Source organism: Hemitrygon akajei, chromosome 5 (assembly GCF_048418815.1).
Source record: "Hemitrygon akajei chromosome 5, sHemAka1.3, whole genome shotgun sequence".
In the NCBI taxonomy this organism is placed as follows: domain Eukaryota; kingdom Metazoa; phylum Chordata; class Chondrichthyes; order Myliobatiformes; family Dasyatidae; genus Hemitrygon; species Hemitrygon akajei.
Window position 1 is genome coordinate 184,749,063 of NC_133128.1, and position 25,100 is coordinate 184,774,162.

At 39.9% G+C, this 25,100-nt stretch overlaps 1 protein-coding gene across 6 annotated transcripts in view; it reads left to right on the plus strand.

The window, feature by feature from the left end:
• The window catches only part of fign (fidgetin), a 122,137-nt gene extending 115,082 nt beyond the window's left edge, over positions 1–7,055 (plus strand). For all 6 annotated transcript variants that reach the window (XM_073047428.1, XM_073047424.1, XM_073047423.1 and 3 more), the window contains exon 2: positions 336–7,055. In XM_073047428.1, coding sequence (XP_072903529.1) covers positions 344–2,608 — 2,265 coding nt within the window. In that variant the 5' untranslated portion in view covers positions 336–343 and the 3' untranslated portion in view covers positions 2,609–7,055. The remainder of the gene's footprint in view (positions 1–335) is intronic.
• Positions 7,056–25,100: the final 18,045 nt, after the last annotated feature.

Here is a 25,100-nt window from a genome sequence, read left to right on the forward strand (position 1 = left end):
CCTAATTACGGGACAATTCACAATGACCAATTAAGCTACTAGCTCGCACACCTTTGGACAGTGGGAGGTAACTGAGGCACCAGGAGGAAACCCACATGGTCACAGGGTGAACTATAACTTCCTTACAGACGACAGCAGAAATTGAACCTGGGTCGCCTGTACTGTAATGCATTGTGCTAACCACTTTAGTAACGTTCCCCTCCATAGATGCTGCCTGACTTGTTGAGTTCCTCTAGCATTTGTGTTTGTGTGTGTGTGTTGCTCAAGATTTCCAGCATCTGTGCTTTTGATTCCAAGCATTGATTTTTAATTGACTGAACTGTTGTCTTTTGCAGGCTTGAAGATGCAGTGGACCCCGGAGCACGCCCAGCCTCTGAGCCAGTGGCCGGAACAGCACTTTGACATCTCCTCCACCACACGATCTCCAGCCCATAAAGCAGACGTGTTCAGAGGCCACCTGCAACGCACCTATCAGTACGCCTGGGCCAACGACGATATCTCTGCACTGACTGCCTCAAACCTGCTGAAGAAATATGCAGAGAAATATTCTGGCATTTTAGAAGGCCCCAACGAGCGATCTATCCTGAGTAGCTATTCAGAGGGGCCGCCGGGACTGGTTAATGGGCGGAAGACCGAAGGTGAGGCTTGGCAGCCCTCGGTGAACTCGGAAGGCGTGTATCCCATGAGCTGCGTCCCGGATGTCATAACAGCCGGCAAAACGGGAGTGACCACTGCCCTTCCACCGGCGGATGCTTCCGGAAACATTGGGAGCTCCCCCGGTGTGGCCAGCAACCTGCCAGAGCCGAGCTATTCCAGCAGTACCTGCAGCAGTCTCCATTCTGGGCTCCCGCCGGTTGGTGCATCTCAGGAATATGCCACGGCTTACAATGGTTCATATTTGCATTCGAGTTACAGCAGCCAGTCGGCCCCAGCACTTCCATCGCCCCATCCGTCTCCTTTGCACAGCTCCGGGCTTCTACAGCCACCCCCTCCCCCACCGCCACCTCCTCCTCCCCCTTCCCTGGTCCCTGGCTACAGTACAGGTTCCTCCGGCACTGTGTATAATTATCCTGTGGCCAGCTACCCCCCACAGACTCCTGTTGGGCCCGGATACAGTCCTGGTGCAGCCCCACCTCCCTCTGCTTACCTGCCTTCAGGTATTGCTGCCCCAACACCCCTCCCTCCCACCACAGTACCGGGTTACAGTTACCAGGGCCACGGTTTGCCGCCAATCGCTCCGTCTCCACTCAGTAACAGTTCAGCCAACTCCCTGAAAAGGAAAGCTTTCTACATGGCAGGACAAGGAGAAATGGACCCCAGCTATGGAAATTACAATTACGGACAGCAGCGGACTGCTCAAAGCCCCATGTACAGAATGCCAGACAATAGCGTTTCAAACGCGAGCCGGGGAAACGGTTTTGACAGGAATGCAGAGTCAGCGTCTCTGGCGTTTAAACCAACAAAACAGCTGATAGTCAGTGACCAACAGAGAAAATTCAGCAGCCAGTCGAACAGGGCGCTCACGCCACCTTCGTACAGTGCTGGTAAGAATTCCTTGGGGCCGTCGAGATCCAGCGACTCCTTTGGAAAATTCACCTCGCCAGTAATGAGCGAACGCAGTGATGAGCACAGGCAGCTCCTCCCACACCCACTACAGGGCCCAGGCATTCGTGCAGCTACCTCATCTAACCGGCCAGCTGATGAACAGTTAAAGAACACTGACTCACACCTCATCGAACTTGTTACCAATGAAATTATAAGCCAGGGTCCTCCACTGGACTGGAGTGACATTGCGGGACTTGAAATGGCCAAGGCAGCTATAAAGGAGGAAGTGTTATGGCCCATACTGAGGCCTGACGTTTTCACCGGACTCAGTGCTCCACCTAGGAGCATCCTTTTCTTTGGTCCTCAAGGAACAGGCAAGACATTATTGGGTAGGTGCATAGCTAGTCAACTAGGTGCCACCTTCTTTAAAGTCAATGGCTCAGCACTTATTTCCAAGTGGCTGGGGGAAGGGGACAAAATCATTCAAGCTTCTTTCCTTGTAGCACGCTGTCGTCAGCCCTCTGTCATTTTCATCAGCGAAGTTGATTTGCTTCTCTCGTCGCAAGTGAGTGAAGAGCCCAGTCCCATCAGCCGTATTAAAGCAGAGCTGCTCATGCAGCTGGACACTTCAGTGACCTCTGTGGAGGATCAAGTTGTGGTAATTTGTGCAACGAGTAAACCGGAAGAAATAGACGAAACTGCTCGCAGATACTTTATGAAACGACTTTTAATCCCGTTACCCGACAGTACAGCAAGGCACCAGATGGTAATACACTTGCTCTCACAGCACAACTACTGCCTCAGTGACAAGGAGATCACACTGATGGTACAGCGTACAGAGAGCTTCTCTGGCTTGGATGTGGCTCGACTGTGTCAGGAAGCAATGGTAGGCCCTCTCCACGCCATGCAGGGGACAGACCTTTCAGCCATCATGCCTAACCAGTTGAGGCCAATCACTTACCAGGACTTCGATAATGCTTTTTGCAAGATCCAGCCAAGCATTTCCCAGAAGGAATTGGACGTGTATGTTGAATGGAACAAAATGTTTGGCTGCAGTCAGTGATAATCCTGTGCATATGCAGTGATCATTGGTCACAGTGATGTGCTACGTAGGGATATGAAACCCCTTTTTCAGTAGTATTACAGTTGAAAAAGGTACTGAGGAGATAACAGTGACCTTGGCAAAATGACTGAGAGTCAGGGTAAACTTGAAGGAAGAGCGCAAAGTCAGAGCTACTCGAGTGTAAGCTGCATACGGAAGAGCTTATGTTGATATTCAGTTCTGCTCAAAGAAGACGACGCTCACCAAGGTGCAGAGAAAAGTGGGTTGCTTTCAAAGGACAGGAGCCCTCTGTGTTGATTCCATTCTGCTGTTCTTGAGATTCAGTTGCTGTCAAGTGCCTGAAGTGGTGCTTTAATTTTTTTTGTTGCCTCACAATTCAGTTGGTGGCATGTGCTAATACAAGAGCTGTAACTTTAAACAATTTTGAACAAGATGTTTATTGAGAAATGAAAGGTTGTTATAGGAGGTTGCTAGCCAGCTTTTGCCATTCTTAGGACAACAGTATTCCTCAAACCTGTCTGTTCTGCAGTATCACCTGAGAACAGTTATAGCAGGGTATTGATAATCTGGACCTTAATTTTAGCAGTTCAGTTCTTTTAATGTTCTGTCCGCAAATACTCAGGAAAGTGATTGTAATTTGTACCTCAAAGGAATGTGTTGAAAGCACTATGTACTGCTGAGAGTCATAGGCTGGGTTTCTCATTACTAATATTACTGTATGTTTACCTCAAAGAAATGAATAGCGAGGAGATGACTTTGAATGTATCCAGGTTTATTCTGAAGTGGTCTGTCAGAACCTTTTACACCGTTCAGCTCTACAAGCCGAACAGAAGGATGAATCCTTATTGTGAAAGTGATTGCTTTCCAACTTGGGGGTAAATTCAGCCCAAGCTCCTCTTTATCTTAGTGAACTTTAGCAACTGACAATGTTTGTAATCTTACAGTAGCTGCAGTACCCAGTCAGGAGGTGCACATGTCAATTGAAAGCCACTTTAATAATTAAGTATTTGGGGAAATAATTTTTCATGTTCTTTATTTGGTGATTCATTACTATGTGAAAGGCACACTTAGTTGTGAACTATGACTGTTGACCTTCAAGCCTCTTGACGACTGGTTACAGTTGTAGCTTCTAGGTTATTGAGATGGGGGTTGGGAAGGGTTCCTTGTGTCAAAGTTGGAAGGTCATGGGTCACAGAGCTACATGTGGCAGGCAGTTGGCTGGCTGCAGGATAAGCAGTAGCTAACCACGAAAATGTGTGCAAGATTTTCAGTCTGCTCTAAGGAAAACTAATCATTTGTACTCAGCTTTGGATTAATTTAACCACCATTCCTCATAGATGTGCTGAAACCCAAGGAGGAAGTATGTCCTGCTTTCTGTTCTACCTCAGTTTTGTTATCTTCTCTCTGAAAGCAGATTATTAGAGGGTTTTTTTGGAAGTCAGATTACACTTTGGTATGCTAACCTGCAGAACAAGTTTCTGTGAGCTGCTAACTTTCCCTCAAGTGAGCTTCACGTTTCTCCTTCCTTCAGCCACACATTCTGCGAAGTGTTCTTTCTGGAACAACTATTAGCTGGCATGTGTGGCATTTTTATCACCCCTCCTGTGTTGTCTTTCTTTTTATCCTTTAATGCTTTATGTGCAACTTTTTTTTTGTTTTTGACAGCTGATTGATGTTGGGTAATGTCTCTGAACAGGAGTAGCTTAGGTTGCAGCTGCCCCAAAGCTTGTGACTGCATGAGGAGAACAGTCTCGCTCGCTGCTGAATGTAATGTTTTTTTTCCAATTCTTTATTTTATACAGTTAAAGAACTGTTGCAAAGCACTGGTACTTTGTGTTGCCATTAAATAATGTAAGTTTAAAAGCATTTTTTTTTAATCTGCACTGAAAATGCCAAACTAGAAGATAAGGATGTTAGGTTTCGCCCCATGTATTAATTTTGTGGGAAAAAATGGCTCATTTAATTAGAATTTCAGAGTATCATTCTCACAATTTTTTTAAATGAACAGCTAGAGTCTAAAATCAATATTTCTCTTAAAAGTTTGCCAATGCACTGTGCTGACCCTTTTTTTGTTGTGTTTAGGTTAGCCATTACTTTTGGTGTCTGCTTTCAAAGTAGATTTTTATTTCAATCTTGATGCATTTATTGGAAATGATGAAGTGAAACTTAATTCAATAATTCCGGCTCACCCTCCAATTGGAAGAACTAATAATGGGTTTTAATATTGTCTTTAGCTTGGGTTCTTTTGGAGTAAGATGGAAGTGTAATTATGGACGTCAGTGCTGTGGGCCATTCCACCTTAATATGCCACTTAAATGTGACATTGTGCAGCCATTATATATCCAAACAAGCTTTAAAATCAAACATTTCATACAATTTCAACCAATGCATGCCACCAGACCACAGCTATTAAAATTAGCATGGGCTGTCCACATGTGTTTTTTTAAATTCATATATAGTCTTGTGAATGTAAAGTGGAAACCAAAACGTGGTGGAAAATATAAATTTTGTCCCAAATTAAAATTTCATATTTTATCTTTTTTTAATAAAAACCTTTCCAAATTCATATTGAATTTAAAAAAAAGAGGTAAAAGACCAGCTTACATGTTTAGAATTTATTTGTTCCAGAATTTTCTTAACAGCCTGGTATTTCTAACAGTAATTTAAATTCTGGCCGTCTAAACTAATTAGCAGAATGTGAAATTAGTTTTATTTGTGAAAGCTCTTTAGTCAGCACTCATGCTCTTGAAGTGTAAATAGGTTTAATGTTGTGCTGGAGGTCATTCAGTCAGAGATGCTGGAGTGTGTCAGGCAATGAAAGTCTGTATTATGTTTTTTGAGTCATTGTTAAATTTTACACAAACAGCTAATAGCACAGAGATAGGCAGCATTTAATTACAATGGTACATTCTACCTCCTTCTCCCCCCCCCCCCCACCCCCAACCCTAAACAGTTGTTCCTGTATCAGCACACAGTCCTTGCCTGTCATTTTAAATTCTTCTCCGTTCTTAAACGTAACACTAGTATTGTAGCACAATACACAGCATTGTTAAAGGCAGTTCAATTTAAAATGGAAGGATGGCACATCTGAGTCCTTATGATAGCTACAATGCAGGCGGTTTGGGTCAGCCATGCTGCGGGACTGAGGAAAAATGAAACGATACAACTGAATGTTCAGTATTTAAAATAGTCCTACTGAAGTGTTTTGAGCACAATCATTCATCATAAAGCTACTATTGTGAAAGAGCTTAAAAAAAATTATTTGCAATTTTAGCCACTCAGAATTTTCTTTTAGCCTACATCTGTTGTAAATTCAAACATTGTTGCATTCTTTGTAAACCATTTCTACCTCATTGCTACATATTGTACATGTAGTATTTATTATTTTATGTCCTTTTTGAATGTCATGCATTTGTAAAATAAGACTTGTCCTTGAACTTGGAACAGTCTACCTCAGAAAGACTGTCATTACACTGAACAGTATTATCAACCTAAATGATAGGAAGCATTAGAAAAGTGTGGCCGTGTAGATAATGCACACCTACTGGTGGTATTGTTGGACTGGAAAATATTACTGATGACCAGACTATTTCTGTAGGATGTTTGTTACTGTATACACCTTTTTATGTAGCCACATGCGCTACAAATAATTTGTGTGTCATATTTAATTCTGGCCAATCAAACAATTGAGGATTGTGACAAAAATTTAAAAAAAAACACTTGATCCCTAAAGTAATTTTTTTTTAAAAGGAAATCCTTCAATATGCAGTGTCATAAATTATAAATATTTTCAGCAGGTTTTAAAATATGTACATATTATTTTGTATCTGCTGAAACCAAATTAAGTCTTTCCCTCATGGTGTAAAGACTCTCTTCTATCATTTAGGCTGCACAATATCATTGTTTTTTTTATATAAAGTCAATTAATTCACATTTGTGAATATTATTTGTGTAAATGAAACATTTCTGGTTTAAACTTTTGTTTCAGTTGCTGATGTAATGGGATCATTATATGGTTGAATGTATGTGCATAGGAAACTGCTTTACAATTAAAATTGGTGATCTCGACTGAGTTCCTGAAATCGTTGCAATGCATTTTGTCCTCATTGGTGCAGTATCATTGTAAACTTCTGCATCTCAGTCGTAGGAAGTAGTGAGGCACTGTAGTCTGAGAATTCAGTGCTGAATCCTATTATATTATCTAGCCACATAGAATCTTTCTTTTCATAATTACTTGCTACCACAGGGAAATTATTGGAGTAAATTTTCATATAGAATAACTAGTTTAAGTAGTGACCATTAAAAGAAAATTTGTGGTTCAAGGCAGATATTTTTATGAAAAGTTTTCTCTATTGTACAATTTGTTGTATATGGCTATGCTACTAAATATGGAAACAGAAAAGAACAAGCATACCTCAAATAAAATTCTGAATATGAAAAATTGTGGATTTCTTTTTCCTTCACAGAAGGCTGAGTGATGCACGAAACAATGGAGAAAAAGTGCATTATCTTCTTACCAGAAGCAAAACTAAGGAAGATTCAAAGTATTCCGGCCATAAGTATCAGGATTAATACCGTCAGCATACGATGTGAAATTTGTTGACTTTGCAACAGCAGTACAATGACTGAGAGGGAAAGGGGTGAAATGCCTCTCCGCACCTTTTAATCTCACCCCTTCCCTCTCAGTCCTGAAGAAGGGTCTTGCCTGAAAAGTCCACTGTTTACTCTTTTCCATAGATGCTGCCTGACCTGCTGAGTTCCTGCAGCATTTTATGTGTGTTACTTTTGATTTCCAGCATCTGTAGGTTTTCTTATGTTTAACTGTTAAGTAGTGCAAAAATAGAAATTTTTAAAAAGCTATGAGGTAGTGTTATGAGTTCAATGTCCATTCAGAAATCAGATGGCAGAGGGGAAGAAGCTGTTCATGAATCAGTGAGTGTGTGGCTTCACGCCTCTGTACGTCCTTCCTGATGGTTCAACGAGAAGGAGACATCGCAGTCTGCCACCTAATAATTACTTATCAAGGGAAAATCAGTTACAGATAATTCAATCACTATGAAAATCGGGCTATGAAAGTCTATGTTCCTTTACATGGATGAAAACTAAGTCAAATGTAGTCGTTTCAGTGGCCCATATGCTGAGTTGATTTGGATTTGGCTGGCTTGTCCCTTTAATAAATGATATGGAACATATACAGATGGGCATTTTTCTGTATGTCAAAGCACTGGATTCCCACTTATCAGGACAGGTGATGGATGAACATCTGCTATTCGTGCCTTGAACCAGTGCTGCAAAGGTAGATCTTATTGTTTGCACTTGTAAGCTGTTTCACCATTAATTACATTTTATTTAACCTGGTGAGATAATTGGTCGCGATATTTCATTCTGAACCATTACTGTTTTCTAGAGCAATGTGCGTAAAAGGACATTTAATACTTAAACATACAGGGGGCAAATAAAAAGGCGCAAGTTTTCCCATGACATCGAGTGTTCATTCTGTCCCCTGGAAATCTACTGGTGAGGCTGCATCCATGTTCCCTGGTGACATTGGAATGCTGATCAGCCTGGGGGAGGGGCGTGCCTGCATCTGATCCCTGCCAGTGTAGAGGTGAGTATGTGTCCGTATTCCCTAGCGGCTCAGGCAGAGACGGCTTTGCTGACCACTGGAAACTGCGTAGACTTTACAAATATCTGCATTTTGTGTTCTTTCTGTACTACCCCAGTCAAATCCTTCACAAATCTGAATGCGAGTCTCAGAATACTTGACGTGCTCACTTCCAAGTGTAGTTCGATCTACATCTTGATGAAGCAGATTTGCTGCTGAGAAATGGGGGAGAAAAGTTGTATTTTTAAAAAAAAGAAGACGCTCAGTTTATAATAATGAGCATTGTCAGGCGTAAATTTGGTGGCGTCCTGGGATGATTAGTATCTGTTGTGAGGAAACACGTCGGCCTGAAAGCACGGTTGTGCCTCTTACTTTGTGCTGCGACATTTCCATTGTGTCGCCGTTCATTTTTGATAAACTTCTGACAGTTCCTGTAGTGGCTGCTTCGGGTTCATTAAAGTGTAATTAATTAATGATTTTGCTGCTGATTGTATTGTTTTACGGGGGGGGGGGGGGGGAATCTGCTGCCCAACAGCGAGCCTCGCCAAAGAAAAACTGTGCGTCTTCCAGCATTAATTGGTCCAATTTAATTTGGCAAGAAATCTCAGTCAAAGTTGGCCATCGCAGCCCCCCCGCACCCCCGGCTTCTCGGTTCACAACGTTGTTATCATCACAATCAGAGACATCTGTATTGCTTTTCCTGTCCTGCTGATGAGAAGCCACGGATTTTCCCTCTGCACCCTTTCTAGAACCTCAACGCTTCCTGCTTAGCATTAGTAGTCCAAGCTGAAAACGGAGCTGCCATCAGCCCCAGTAGCCTGGAATTCCTGGCCTTCAGGCCATGCTCACAAGGCAGTATATTCAGCTGCAAGGAATTCTCGTAAAATGTATACATGAGCACACACACACAGTATTACTTTCAGTCAAGCACAGCCTTCATAAGGTACAATCTAAAAACAAAAGCACCTATAGGCACCCAGAGAGCTGAGATAACAGAATCCATGCTTGTGTCAGGCAAATTACATTCTGGTTATTAGTGGCTAGTTTGTAAATATCAAAGATCCACTTGTTACACTCCTTCAAGCAGTATTTGCATGCTGATGAAATGCGTGTGGATGTCTGTGAACTGCGGGGTTATCTGTGGTGGAACAGCGCTGAGCTCAGAAATCAGACAGTCGTTCATCTGACCGACTCAAGTCCGTGCCGCGGACCTTTCTATTCACTTTCTTCTCAACAATTAAAATATGCAAAGTGATAATTTTACTTAAGTAGCCTTAAATGTGCGATCTATTTAAATGTGAGGAAAATTGCCCGAAGCTTGCTGCTGTAAAAAAAAGAATAAATTATGCAAATTACAAAAGGACTCTACCACTTGAAAGCCTAATTTTTCTGTAATAAGCATACTGTTTCATTTAATTTTTTGCCTCTTATTAAAAGTGACAGTTCCTTTGCACTGTCTGATGGCTATATCTGACACTGGGTAGAAATGACTGCAAGACTAAATGCTAAAGCATTTTGGTAGCTTTTAGATGATGGTTATATTCACAAAGTAATTATGCACTGGAGAGTAGAGAAATAAGGTTTAATTACACAGTAATCGCTTATGATGGACACAACAGAAGTGTGAACACCGTCAAACTGCAATCCATCAATGACAAACCCCTGGCCACTTTTAATTCTTGCTCATTTGCATCATAACCTCAGCGCAGAGTTGCACAAATGCAGTTAAATGTTAATAGAAGCTGTCTCTCCACTCAAAATGAATGCCTAAGCTGTTTCATTTTCTCAGACCTTCATAACTAGCTCTCTCTGCGAGCAGACATTAAGCACCGGCACTGTACATGGTCACTGTTGTGCTAATTGGGAGCACACTTAAAGTTTTATTTCTAAAGCGCTAATAATGCACACTGCTGACAAACCTCTGCATAAGTAATAAAACTGGGGGGAAAACATGCTCCGAATTTTAAAAAAATGCAGCCTCGGCTGTTGTTTGGTGACTAGCTATTTGATTAAGCCCTGTAGTCATATTTAATTCAGATCCTTTGGGAACTGGGACAAAATTACATCTTCATCTCTTCAAACATTCAGCCATCTTTAACCATTCAGCTGATCATTTTCTATTGCCTTTGGATCTGCTTGTGGTAGACATAGGCAAAAATATCCAGTGTTCCCTCACTCCATCATCAGCTGCAGCCAGAAGTCAGAACTCGCTGAATATCCTGCCATTTATTTTCTACTTTGGGACGCGATGCACCCTCACTCGCACTTCACATTCCAACATGTAGGTCTACTTCCTGTAGTCATTATTAGCTCTGAGACATCAGAAGAGTCATTTCTTTCTATTCTGTCGATTCTCAGATTTTTCCATTTTTCAGGACAGAAGTCGTGACACTGTAAGTGGCCCTTATTCTATTAAGCACCAGACAATAATTCTTGCCATGACAAGAGAGGCCTGAGTCTGCCTACTTCTCTGTATTGCCTGCGGTTGTCCACTTCATAGAGCAGAAACTAGCACGGTAATTGTGAGCATGTCTTGTTTCGTTTAACTCTGTATTCTGAATGGTGACAAAAAGCCCTTTTTCCTCCATCCAGATTGAGAATTATCAACATCTTTCAGCACATAATGGTGAGGCCTTTATCACTTCAGGGGCTGCTGATAAGGTTAAGAACACTAGAGAAACCACTCATTAGAGCAAAGGTTCCCTTACATTAAAGACTTCTGCAAACTAGAGCTTTTTTTTCCTCTCCTTTTGCACTCAGCAGAGAGAACACAACCACGGCAGCAGCCGGTACAGGAGTGGAAATTGGTGATGGAGATGCTTGACCGAGAAGCTATTCTACAGAATAAGAATTTCTGCATTTGTTTGCTGAGGTCAAAGGCCTATATGGTCAAGATAAACAGGAATTAAAATTGCTCCCAAAATATAATTACTAATAAACATAACCTCAATTAGCATGTGTTAATTATGATAAGTTATCTCTCTTTGGATTGTCCAGTAGGAGCAACAATATCACAGTCGTTACATCTTGTATTATTAATGTGGCAGCAACTGAACTGTTGGTGTTATTTTAGACTAGGATTTTAAACAGAAATACTTGAAGAGAAATAACAGTTAGTTTTGAAATAAGATATTGTTAATCTTTTCCTTCTGACTACTGATCAGGCAGATTTGTGGTACATTTACTGTGTTTGGCAAAACATAATACATAGTGTTATTTTGATTTTTATCTTTTAGTGGGCAGTACATTTCAAGAATTATTCAAAGCTTAAAAAGTGAGTTTAGAATCCTATTATGTATGTCAACGATTAAAATGTGTTTTGGATTCTAGTATCAATAAGTAAAATGCATCTGTTAGATATTATGAGAAAAGTCAGTTAAATTTATAATAAAAAGATTTACCTGTCATGAAATTGGTTTTGATACAATATAATTCCAATTGAGATGCTATAGTGGGATAAATCGAACCTCAGCTTTTTCAAATGACAATTTTATTTATTATGGGAAAATGTGGAATTTATTTTTAAGCTTATGACAATTTATCTGAATTTTCATTTTGCAAATAGAGGGATACATCAAATTATGTGATATTCATATTTTGTTCTTGAAAAATATCATCTTACTAGATGATCTTACAGATGCTGATATTGAAGGCTTTGGCTGTGAAATAGACACTAATTATTAAATAAGGTTTATTTTTAAAGAATTCTCATCAAAGGAAAATATTTTATAGTATAATTTTATTCGGTGGCCATTTAAGATCAAATTATCTGCCTGTCTTCTCACACGATAACTACATCGCTGCTCAAATTACTGTGTTAATATGAGTAAAGTCTTCATCTTCTCAGATGCAGATCAAATATTTAGCACTTCTAATCAGTTAGTGTTAATTAGCTGTGAGGAAGACTTATGTGCTCTTCCGAGTTTTAATCATGGAGAGATGCCTTTAGCACCCCTTGAAGACTTTACTACAGCAATGACATTAGAAATAAGCCTGACGTGCATTGGGGTATAAAGGTCATCACTGGAGTGCCTAGGCTTCAAGGAAAAAGTGAGGAAGAATTAGTGTGAGACTGGGAGGTCTGAAAAGAGATTTCTGGGTGTGGTCAGAAACACAGAAGTGCACAGCAACTGTGAAGAGGCCAGTGAAGGGGAAAGCTGGAGAACAGAAACCGAAAGTGAAACCAGAAGATGAGTCAATGAAAGGTGAAAAAGGATCTAGTACTTTCCTGGTGTAAATGAAGAATGAACTCCTCCTTGGGCTGGAAGCCAGACAAGAGTTTATTCGTCAATGAAAACTATTTGCTAGAGAAAAAGATGCCCGGCATTGCAACCACTAAAGTATCAACTGAAACAACGCACAGAAATACAATTTAGAATGGACTGGGGGAACAGCTCAGAGATTGGGGAAAGGGTTTCAACTACAGTCATTCAGTTAAAAGAGGTTAAGTATATTCAAAGCTGCTTAAATTTTTTTTTCACATTCTATAAAATCCAGCTCGAGGTACCCTGCAAGTCTTTATATTGATCAGTTCCAGAATGTGTGTCTGCCAGGGAGTTACAAAACCTGCTTTACACATCAGTAGCATTTATTGGCATTTTTTTAAAGGAAAAACAAACTTTTGAGCAGTGAATACTGCAAATGATCTGCACCAAAATAGTGAGGTACAGGTTGGTTCAGAAAGAGTTTCTCTTGTTTTGAATTTTTCACAGGCAAGCTGTCAAGAAAAGATTGGAGAAGAAAAGGTCTATCAGGTTGCAGATTCCCTCAAGGCACATTCATGCACCTCCTGGAGGACTCTAGACTCCTACAAATCAACACAGGCGAAGCCTTGGCAATAGGTCATCTACCCTTTCTCTTGGTAAAAGAATGATAGGTAATGTGCTGACCAGATGAGCAAGAGATGTTTCAAAATATTAAGACAGATTTTAACATGAAAGGCATAGTCTGTGAGAAATGGCTCTCTCAGATTATGTAAGAAAATAACACGACATCAGTCTGTTTGTGAAAATGTGTTTACATATGCATACCTCTTCAAGGTCTGGAGTTCTCAGTTGTCCACAGGTACAAATAATTTCGAGTAATTTGATTAGTCAGGGATGCAAGAAGTCGAGAGATTGGGCCTGAAAGGAAAATGCATCAGCCATGAAGAAATGGAGCAGACTCGATGGGCCAAATGGCCTAATTCTGCTCCTATATCTTATGGTCTTATAGGAACTTAAAAGTTTGCTGAGTTTGGGCACTAATTATTTTTCAAAGGTAGCTACACATGCCCAAGTCACTGTTACAGCTTCAGTGGCCAGGTTCAATTCCACTACTGACATAAAGAACTTTGTATGTTCTCTCCCCCTGAACTATGGTTTTCCTGTTTGTGCTCCCATTCCTTCCCACATTCCAAAGACTTACAGGTCAGTGTTAGAAGGCTAATTGGTCAATGGATGTAAATGGGTTGTGTGGGCATTTTGGTAGAAGGCCCTGTAAGCATGTTGTATCTTTCAATGAATGAATGATTTCTAAATAAATAAGTAGTCTCTATCCTCCTTTACATCCATTCGTAACCCTTCCACCATAATGAGTTCCCATTTAATAGATGCAAACCCAACTTTTAAATGTGAGTTTTGTCCAATTATACATTTTATAGAGGGATCATAGTTTGTAGTTGGTAGATAGGGTTGCAAAGGAAGGTTGTATCCTTGCAAATAGTCTCATGAAGTCTTTCTCTTCTTGTCTATTTATTTTGGTTAGCTAAGTAAAATTGTGTAGTTACATTTATGATCTTATGACTATGAATATATAATTGAAATAGTTTTTGTATCTGCCAATTGGACTAATTACACCAAGTATTTATTCATTTGGTGACACAGCGTGGAGTAGGCCTTCCAGCTCTTTAAGCTACACCGCCTAGCAACCCCAACAAACCCAATTAACCCCCAACGTAATCACAGGACAATTTACGTTGACCAATTTACCTGCTTGGTGCATCATTGGACTGTTGGGGGGAAACCAATGGACCCAGATTGTCAATCGCATGTTTCCATTATTGTTCAAAGCAACTTTATTATCAAAGTACATATTTTGACACCATATACAATCCTGAGGATCATTTACTTGTTGGCATACTCAATAAATCCATAATAGAATAATAACCATAATAGAATCAATGAAAGACCGCACCCAAGTTTGGTGTTCAACCAGTGTGCAAGACAACAAACTGTGCAAATAAAAAAAATAAGTAACAAACAAGTAAGCAATAAAATTCAAAAACATGAGATGAATAGTCCTTGAAAGTGAGTCTATAGTTTGTGGGAACACTTCAGTGATGGGGCAAGTGAAGTTGGTTGCAGAGCCTGATGGTTGAGGGGTAATAACTGTTACTGAACATGATGGTGTGAGTCCTGATGATCCTGTACCATCTTCCTGATGGCAGCAGCAAGAAGAGAACAGGACCTGGGTGCTGGGGGTCCCTGATGATGGATATAAAAATTGCCTTGGGATCCACACCATATCCAGGAAGCCCAATTTACATGTCAAGGTGCAATGTGTCTGAGAAAGAGAAACATTCTGGATAGCCGTTTTTTTGGGCACAACTGGTAATGGCTGAGATGAGAACAAAGAGGTGAATGCAACCATATAGTCAGTGATAGATTCTTGTGACCCTTTAGGGGCGATCTTGATGTTGATCTGTGCAGGCACTTTGAGGGTCCCACACATCTAGCTATATTTGAAGCTGAGAACCCAGCATGTCTCCCTACATTGTTAAATTTAACACGTGTCACTAACCACCAAGGATCCTATGACTCATGTATGTTGCCAGAAGCATGAAATTGCAGCAGCCTTCTGAGTGGAGGGGAGGGTATTGGGAGTCTCATGAACTTTGTTTATTTCCTAGATAAATATGACCATGCCAGGAAACTTTTGGAAGATATATGTTCGTGCACATGCACACCCACACGATAACACACACAATCTCTCTCTTTCCCTGCAAATATGTGAGTTTCCCCCCACAGTTCAAAAGAGGTACCGTCTGGAAGGTTAATTGGCTATTGTAAATAGTCCCATAATTAGGCCAGGGATTTCTGGGCAGCATAGCTCAAAGGATTGGAAGGTCCTACTCTGCATTGTAACTCAATAAATAAATATATAAATAATTGGAATTAAATGTTCTTAATATGTGTTTGCAATCTAAGTAACAACAGCTTACTTTCCTAATGGAATGCATGCCAGGGTACTGAAAGAAATGACAGAGGTTATAGTAGAGGCTTTTGTGATAATTCACCAGAATTCTCTGGACTGGGCAGGTCCCAGCAGATTGGAAGAAGGCAAATGTCATGCCACTGTTCAAAAAAAGGATGTAAGCAAAAGGCAGGTAACTATAGACCAGTTAGTTTAACATCTGTAGTTAGGAAAATGCTTGAAACTATCATTAAAGAAAAAACGGCAAGGCATCTGGAAAGAAATGGATCCATCAGGCAGGTGCGGCATGGATTCAGCAAAAGCAGGTTCTGTTTGACAAAGTTACTGGAGTTCTTTGAGGATATAACGAGCGCAATGGATAGAGAGGAACAGATAGATGTTATTTACTTGAATTTCCAGAAGGCATTCGGTAAGGTGCCACATAAAAGACTTATCTATAAGATAAGGATGTATCGAGTTGGGGGTGATGTATTAGTATGGATAGAGGATTGGTTAACCAATGGAAAGCAGAGGATTAGGATACATTGGTGTTTCTCTGGTTGGCAAACACTGGTGAGTGTTGTGCCACAACTGTTCACAATATACTTTAATGATCTGGAAGAGAGGACCGATTCTAGTGTATCTAAGTTTGCTGCTGACTCTAAATTGAGTGGAAAATCAAATTGTGCAGAGGATACAGAGAGTCTGCAGAGAGATATAGATAAGTTAAGTGAGTAGGCAAGGCTTAGGCAGATGGAGTACAATGTTGGTAAATGCAAGGTCATCCACTTTGGAAGGAATAATGAAAGAGCAGATTATTATTTAAATGGTTAAAAAAATTGCAGCATGCCGCTGTGCAGAGGGACTTGGGAGTGCTTGTGCATGAATCACAAAATGTTGGTTTGCAGGTGCAGCAGGCTATCAAGAAGGCAATGGAACATTGGCCCTCATTGCTAGAGGGATTGAATTTAAGAGCAGGGAGGTTATGCCGCAACTGTACAGGGTCTGGTGAGGCTGCTCCTGGAGTACTGCGTGCAGTTCTGGTCTCCTTACTTGAGGAAGGATATACTGGCTTTGGAAGTAGTGCAGAGGAAGTTCACCAGCTTGATTCCAGAGATGAAGGGGGTTAGATTATGAAGAGGGATTGAGTCGCCTGGGACTGTACTCGCTGGAATTCAGAAGAATGAGAGGCGATCTTATGGAAACGTAAAATTATGAAAGGGATAGATAAGATAGAGGCATGAAACTTGCTTCCACTGGTAAGTGAGACTAGAACCTAGGGGACATTGCCTCAAGATTCAGAAGAGTAAATTTAGGACAGAGCTGAGGAGGGACTGCTTTTCCCAGAGTGTGGTGCATCTGAGCAATTCTCTGCCCAATGAAGCAGTGGAGGCTACCTCAGTAAATACATTTAAGACAAGCTTGGATAGATTTTTGCATAGTGGGGAATTAAGGGTTATTGGGAAAAGGCAGGTAGGGGAGACGAGTCCATGGTCAGATCATCCGTGATGCTATTGAATGATGGAGCAGGCTCGATGGACCAGATGGCCTGGTCCTGCTTCTATTTCTTACATTCTTATAGTTTCTGAAGATGAGTTTCTGAGTAGATGTAGATTTAGGAAATAAACAGTAGGTTTTTGCATTATTTCATTTTTTTGTGGGGTGGGACTGCTCAAGTACAGGCAGGTCTTAATTACCTAATAAAATATTTTCCTCCTTTTACTGTTCATCACCATTGAAAGCTGATTAATTATTTAACTGCTGAGAACAATTGTGAAACAAACAAAAAAATGTTGAACAATACGATCTAATGTCCAGCATAATAATAGCAAGCAAGTTGCTTTTAATAATTTGAACAACGCTTGCAAAAAATCTCATTTTTATACCAGTTATAAAAGTCAAACTGCTATCAACTGTCACCAAATGCTACTTTTAGCCTTTTTTTTTAAATTGTAAAAGGTTTTGGATAACCGCTAGTAATCTTAAGCAAGAAAAAAAATCAATTTAGAAAGTTTAAAAAATATTGTTTCCTGATTTTGTTCTGTGGAACTGCCCAACTCTACAAAAGTGGATCAATTTAAATTATAAGGGAGACTATTTGAATATGAAAAGAGAGCTCCAAAATATGGCAAGGTTGCTTCGGTTTAGCAAATTAAAGTATGTTGCCATTGAACATTACAAATTAATTCCTTGAAGTCTCAGTTTGGAGAATTTCATCACTGGCTGAACACCAAGTGATAGAAAGCATTTTACCTCAGTGAAGAGAGAAAAATGAAAATCAAAGGGAAGATAATTGGAAGACTGTTACATCTCAGCATTTAGAGATGTGAGGAGATAGTTCCCTGGTGTACTGAGCTGCAAAGGGTTGCTGAAGTAATTACAAAGGTTGGTTAATAACTTAAAAATTTAAAGGATGATATGTATCTAATTAAATGAGATGCCTAACAACTCACTAATATTCCTGAAAGGATGTAGCATTGATAAAAATTGTGAATATAATTATATTGTTTTAAACTATACCATAACATGTGTAAAAGAATTATTTAGCTGCCTTGGAAAAAAAAACTACTTTATTTCTTATTATGTTACCGCAGTTGTACAGTGAAAATAGTGATTTATTTATGTTTGTGCCATGACTGTATTTTCTGTAAAATAAGCATTGCAAGGCTTTCAGCCTGATGATGTTGATAGTCATTTTAATGAACCCTTAAAAGGAAACTTTCAGAAAAAATGTTCTGATGATAAAAAGCATCTGTAGATAGTATACGAGAACAGCTTTACCACTGCCATGAGTGGCCATTCCTGGAAGATTCAACATTTCACACACCAGTGCCCTACAACCACACCACAAATCATTAACTAGGACACAAAGTTCTATAACTGCGCTCCTGCACAAGCAACAGCAGCTGGTATAATTATCACATAAAAGGTCCCTTTAAACATTAAAATTAGAAGTAAGTTCTGTTTGCAATTTTAAAAATTAAGTACTTAGCAAGACAATAGGAATATTAAAGAACTTGGAACAACTTTTGAACATTTGTGTGAAATATTACTAACTTTTATAGACATTGCATCCTCCAAACTCATTTTACAAATAAGATAATGGATTAGGTCTGTGATTATAAATCTTGTTTTTTTTGATGATTGATATTCATGTTTGGGGAAAAGGACATACTCATGTTCTGTTCGTTGTTCGGTAACATTAATTTAACAGATTCTCACTGCAATGTTTAATATAAAATTACATTTTTTAAACATTTGATTTTTAACATCACATTTTTGTGTTTTCAAATACTTGTCATATTAACTCCTTCTCATTGATTATTGTTTTACATGCCCCATAGGAGGGTTAATGCCCAGCAGCTGTATCCTGCTTGTGAGGAAACACAACATGTGTAAATTATTAATCTCTCTCAGCAACTCACAGTCCTTTAGGCACCTATTGCTATTGCCCAACTCACTCTAGTAATATTTCAGTAAAAGCATATTCTTTCTTACTGCTTGTAAATTTGTGTCCATGAACAGTTCGTGATACACTTTTTGTCCAGTATGTGTGTATTTCCATCAGATATAAAATTTTGAACACTTGCATTAAGAGGTTGATTGAAAAAAAAGTGAAAAGAAGCTTGAGCCCATTGTAATTCTGTGTACAGTGATCTATCTTGAATCTCATTCTACAAGTTTTAGATTTTCTCATTGCTATTCTCACCTAATCTGCAAGAAAAGATTCTGGAAACCAGTGATGGATTTTGCAGTCCCTGCCAATTTATTTCTATTAAAAGAAAATTCCGAAGTCCAGATGTTCATTTATAGCCAAATGAAAATGTTTTGGATATCAGGAAAGAGTTACTGTGGCATGCATATGATTAATATTAGCATCTGTTTTGGTTAAGCCAGAGCAGAGTTTCCTCTATGTGGTCTTACTCATTAACTCAAGATGATTCTTTTATTTGTCGTTATGTAAAAGGATGTATTAAAATTGATCTTCCTCACCACTTTATAACAAAGTCCATCAAATTAAATGTAGAGGTGGAATGATAAATGAAAAATTTAATTAACGCACACAAAACGCTGGAGGAACACAGCAGGTCAGGCAGCATCCATGGAGGGGAAAAAAAACTGTCAACGTTTTGGGCCGAGACCCTCCTTCAGGACTGAGAAGGTGCCAGAATAAAATGGTGGGGGGTGGGAGGGGAAGGAGGTGATCGGTGAAGCCAGTGGATGGGAAAGGTGGAGGGGATGGAGAAATAAAGAATCTGATAGGATTGGAGAGTGGACCGTAGGAGAAATGAAAGGAGGAGGGGATCCAGGGGAGAGTAATTAGCAGGTGAGAAGAAATAAAAGGTCATGGGGGGGGGGGGAGTGTAAGTTTATTTACTGGAAGGAGAAATTGATATTCATGCCATCAGGGTGAAGGGTAAAATTAAATTTCAGTGTTTTTCTAAAGGATTTGTAGTCTTATAGCAATACCTTCAGATCTTCTATTGTAGTCAGAATTTCTTCATCTGAAATAGATGTATTCATGGAGGATAAGGCATTTTGTGTATAATAGTGAAATAGCTTGTCACAATTACAATGAGGTCAGCCTTCTCGAATACTAATAGATGTGCCAGTGTTCTACTAATAATTTAAATTTATTCAAATAATGACCAGTTGTTAACTCATCTGAAGGATTTTAATTTTTCATTTCTTGGTTGCTCACTGTATTGGAATAAATTGAAAGAACATATTATAAACAGTGAGGCAAGCTTTCAACTAATATTGCAAATAATTAACTATTTAGAGAAACTAAAATAAACGAAATGATGCAACTGTTTAGTAGATCGATGCAGCCCCCTGTGAAGGAAAAAAGTTAATTTTTATGATGAATAATTTATCAGAGCATATTTTGAAGGGTCATTCACATGTAACACTGTTCCGGACTTTGCTGGGGTTTACAGACACTTTCTGAGTGAACTGCTATCATTTAGAATGCACAGGTGTCCTTTTAGAACAGAGATGAGGAGGAATGTCTTTAGCCAGAGAGTGGTGAATCTGTGCAGTTCCCTGCCACAGGTGGCTGTGGAGGCCAAGTCAATGGGTATATTTAAGGCTGAGACTGATAGATTCTTGATTAGTCAGGGCTTGAAGGGATAGGGGAGAAGGCAGGAAACGGGCTGAGAGGGAAATGATCACCCGTGATGAAATGGTAGAGCAGACTCAATGGGCTAAATGGCCTAAATGTGCTCCTGTAGCTCATGGCCTTATTACCCAAATAAATGCTAGCAATTTTAGGTGCCTGCAGATCTAAGTATAGAAATTTGGAATTTTCTATAGTGGTACTTCTTAGTGAACCTGTATTCGACCTAATTTGCTGGGATTCTCTGGGATTTAAGGTGAGGGATCTGCTTGTGGATCCTGGCATGAGATCCAAGATGAATGGAGAATGGAACAGAGGTGAGAATAAGATGCTATGATTTTTAAATGGATAAAAGTATTTAGGTGATTTTTAATTTAAAATGGTTAATATTTGTTATGATTTAAGATTTTTAAATTGTCATTATAACATCTGAATAAACAACAACCGTGATATGGGGGAGTAACTTTACTGCCTGCCGAGGTTTTCCTCAGTGGTTTCATGTGCCATCTTGTTCTGGGTTGCCCACAAGGTAATTACATAACACAAGGCTTTAGCACCACATAGGATCTGAGTCTTTCCCCTATTTTCTGGATGCCTTTAAGTCAGAGCAGGATAATTTTTTTTGTCTAAGCACATGTTAAATGTCAGTGGCCATTTTCATTAGGTGCACCTGCTTGTTAATGTAAATATCTAACTTAGCCAATCATGTGACAGCAACTCAAAGCATAAATGCATGCATACGTGGTCAAGAGGTTTAGTTGCTGTTCAGACCAGGCATCAGAATGGGAAAGAAATGTGATCTAGGTGACTTTGACTGTGGAATGATTGTTGGTGCCAGATGGGGTGGTTTGAGTATCTGGTCTCCTGGGATTCTATTTATTTAGAGATGCGTGTGTTGGCCCTTCCGGCCCTACGGGCAGCACCTCCTCAGCAACAGCCAACAAAAACGATTTCAACCCTGTCCTAATCAAGGGACAATTTTCAATGTCCAGCTCTAGCCATTACATCTTTGGACTGTAGGAAGAAACTTGGTGCACTGGGAAAACCCACAGGTTCCACGGGGAGGATGTACAGAGACTCCTTACAGGAGATGCTAGAATTGAACTCTGAATGCTGATGCCCTGAGCTGTAACAGCATCGCGCCAACCGCTATACTGCCATGGTACGTATTTTCAACCACAACGATCCCCAAGCATTTACAGAGAATGGTGCGAGAAACAAAAAAAAATCACCTAGTGAGTGGCAGTTCAGTGGGAGAAAGGCCGTGTTAATATGAGAGGTCGGAGGAGAATGGCCAGACTGGTTCAAGCTCACAGACAGGTGAGAGAAACTTAAATAACCACACGTTACAACAGTGCTGTCAGGAGAACATTTCGGAACACACAACACACTGAACCTTGAGCTAGATGGGCCACAACAGTGGAAGACCACAAAAAGCACTGTGACCACTTTATTAGGTATTGGAGGCGACTAATAAAGTGGCCTCTAAATGTATATATTAAAATCACATTATCTCTTCAGGTCATTATTTTATCTTGAGATCAGTCTGAGTGCTGCATTGTAGAGAAATCAGTAATCCATTTACTTTTTAAGGGTCATAGAAAAGTACAGCACAGAAACAGACACTTTGGGCCATCAAGTCTGCACAGAACCATTTAAACTGCCTACCCCCATCAACCTGCACCAGGGCCATAGCCCTCCATAACCCTACTATCCATGTGCCTATTCCAGACTTCTCTTAAACATTGAAATTGAGCTCACCTGCACTATTTGTGCTGGCAGCTCATTCCACACCCTCACAATTAGTCAGGGTGTCAAAGGTTATGGGGGGAAAGCAGGAAAATGGGTTTGAAAGGCGAACTAAATCAGCCGAGCTTGAATGGCGGAGGTGACTCAATGGGCCAAATGGCCTAATTCTGTCCCCATGTCTTATGGTCACATGGCATTGAAGGGCCGGTCTGAGCAATTTACTTTTCATGCTTCTGGATCGATTGAGAATTTTCTTGTATTCTGTTTTCACTTCAGGTTCTCAGCATTCATAGTTATGTGCATCTACAATGAAGAATACGTAAAATGCCATCTTAAAGGTACAGTAGCATTTGGTCAAATTACTAAACTAACCAGACTTGTACTTGCCCCAAATTCACAAACCCACCCGGAAAACAGGAGAATTTCAAATGGAATAAGTAAATATATTGTGAGTAAACGTCAATGAATCAAAACTCATTCCCTCCCCCTCCTCTCTTCTATCCCCCACTCTCGCCTCTTACCTCTTCTCACCCACCCATCTCCTCCCCCAGATTCCCTCCTCCTCCTCTCACCTCTTACCTCTTCTCACCTACCTGTCTCCTCCTCCAAAGGTCCACTCTCCTCTCCTATAAGGAAAAAAAAAAGTCGTTAAGATGGCGCCGGCATCTGGCGACTCTGCGCGTGCTCCCCCGAGCAAACTGACACCCACCTGGCTTCTCCTATCACCTTCTAGCTATCCTCTTACCCTTCCCTCCATCTTTTTTTATTCTGACATCTTCCTCCTTCCCTTCCAGTCCTGCAGAAGGGTCTTGGCCGGAAATGTCGCCTGCTTAATCATTTCCAAAGATGGTGCCTGACTTGCCAAGTTCCTCTAGCATTTTGTGTTTGTTGCTTTGAATCAAATTGAGGCTGATGCTTCCTGCCACCCAATTTACAGTCCACATCATCTTACCTGGGCCAGCTTGGAGAGGTAAACAAGTTGACCTCCCACTCATGGTGCATTTAATGAGAACTCGTCTCTTGTGAATGCTTTGTAACAGTTTTAGAATTTAAAACTATCCCAATGACTTTTGAATTCTGTGAACAACCAGAGCATTAATTTCTTCTCTGCAGATTTTATAACAATATACGTTCAGTGGGTACCTTATGAGGAACTCCTATACCTAATAGTCAATAAGTGCATGTTTGAGGTCTTCTGCTGTTATAGCCCATCCACTTCAGGGTTTGACATGTGCATTCAGAGATGCTCTTCTGCACACCACTGTTGTAATGTGTGGTTTTCTGAGTTGCTGTCTCCTTCCTGTCAGCTTGAACCAATCTGGCCATTCTCCTCTGACCTCTCTCATTAACAAGGTGTTTTCACCAACGGAAACTGCTACGCACTGAATGCCATTTTGTTTTGCATGCCCTTCTCTGTAAAGTCCAGAGACTGTTGTCTGGGAATTCAGTGGTCTCTGAGATACTCAAACCACCCCATCTGGCACCAACAATCATTCCACAGTCATGTCACTTAGATCACATTTCTTTCTCATTCTGATGTTTGGTCTGAATAACAACTGAATCTCTGGACCACGTCTGCATGCCTTTAAGCATTGAATTGCTGCCCCATGATTGGCTTAGATATTTGTAGCAATGAGCAGCTGTACCCAATAAAGCGGCCACTGAGTGTATATGCCATACTTATATAAGCAGATTGACATTTCATGTGATTGAAAATAGTTTTCTGATTTAATTTATTTCAAAAAGTAGTAAAATCTATCAGACTGGTCACCAAAGAGTTATTTCCCAAAGCTCTTACGAAGACTGTATCTGGATTCAGTCTGTGACATCACTATATTCCACACTGTAGGTCAATTAGAATCTGAGAACACCTTTTCAGCCAATTACAATTCATTCACTGGATCAAGCCTTATTGAATTCAAAATGTTACAAAGGAAGTGTTCAGAAAAAGAACATACAGAATATTTCTATAAAGTACTCTGTAAACTGCAAATGTCACGCTTGACATCTCTAGCTCCTGGATACTGAATTTCGGCTTTGTGACTGAGAGCCTGCTAGAGATTCAAGGGTTGTTCCAGAACAGCATTGATTAGTGGACATGTGAAATTATCTTTATTTCAAATAAGAAATAAAATACTGCATAGTTCATCCATTTTGCAAATGACATTTCCATATGGTTTGTATGAACAGAGATTCTGTAGGTGATATGTCAAGATCACATTCACTTAATAGTGTTTAAATGCTAACCGGCCGACAGTATTGTAACTAAAATGCTTAACATTCCAATTGATTTTAAGCAAAATTTGCTCATTGTGAAAAAGGAAAGTGCACAGGACAATTAATCCAAGAAAGGTTTCCATCAGAAAAAAAGTGAGGTCAACTGCTTTTTTTTTCAGCTACTGACTTAAATTGATGTAATTGATAAGATTTTGAGCTGAAACTATTATGTGCAACGTATTTATAATGTTCAGTTTTTAAAATGTGCGGATAATAACAAGAATGAAAAGAATTCATATTGGAATACACACACACACACACACACAGACAATTATTAACCAACCATCAAATGGAAAGTTTGCACGATGATAATATAATTCTCATGACTGTTTGTTGCAAATGCCATTAGCTGTGCTTCCAATTTGCAGCTGATGTCAAAAGTATGCTAAGCTTAAAGCTATAGTTTATTAAAAAAAAAAGAAGCAGATGGTTGTAGATGAAGGTCAAATCAGATGGAGAAGTTTGTCAAAATGGGATGACAAAGGCAATTTTTAAACCATTATTGTGCCTACCTTGAGGTGCTGAAAACATTTTGAAATTACAAAAACATTGGAGATGTCAGTAAGCTA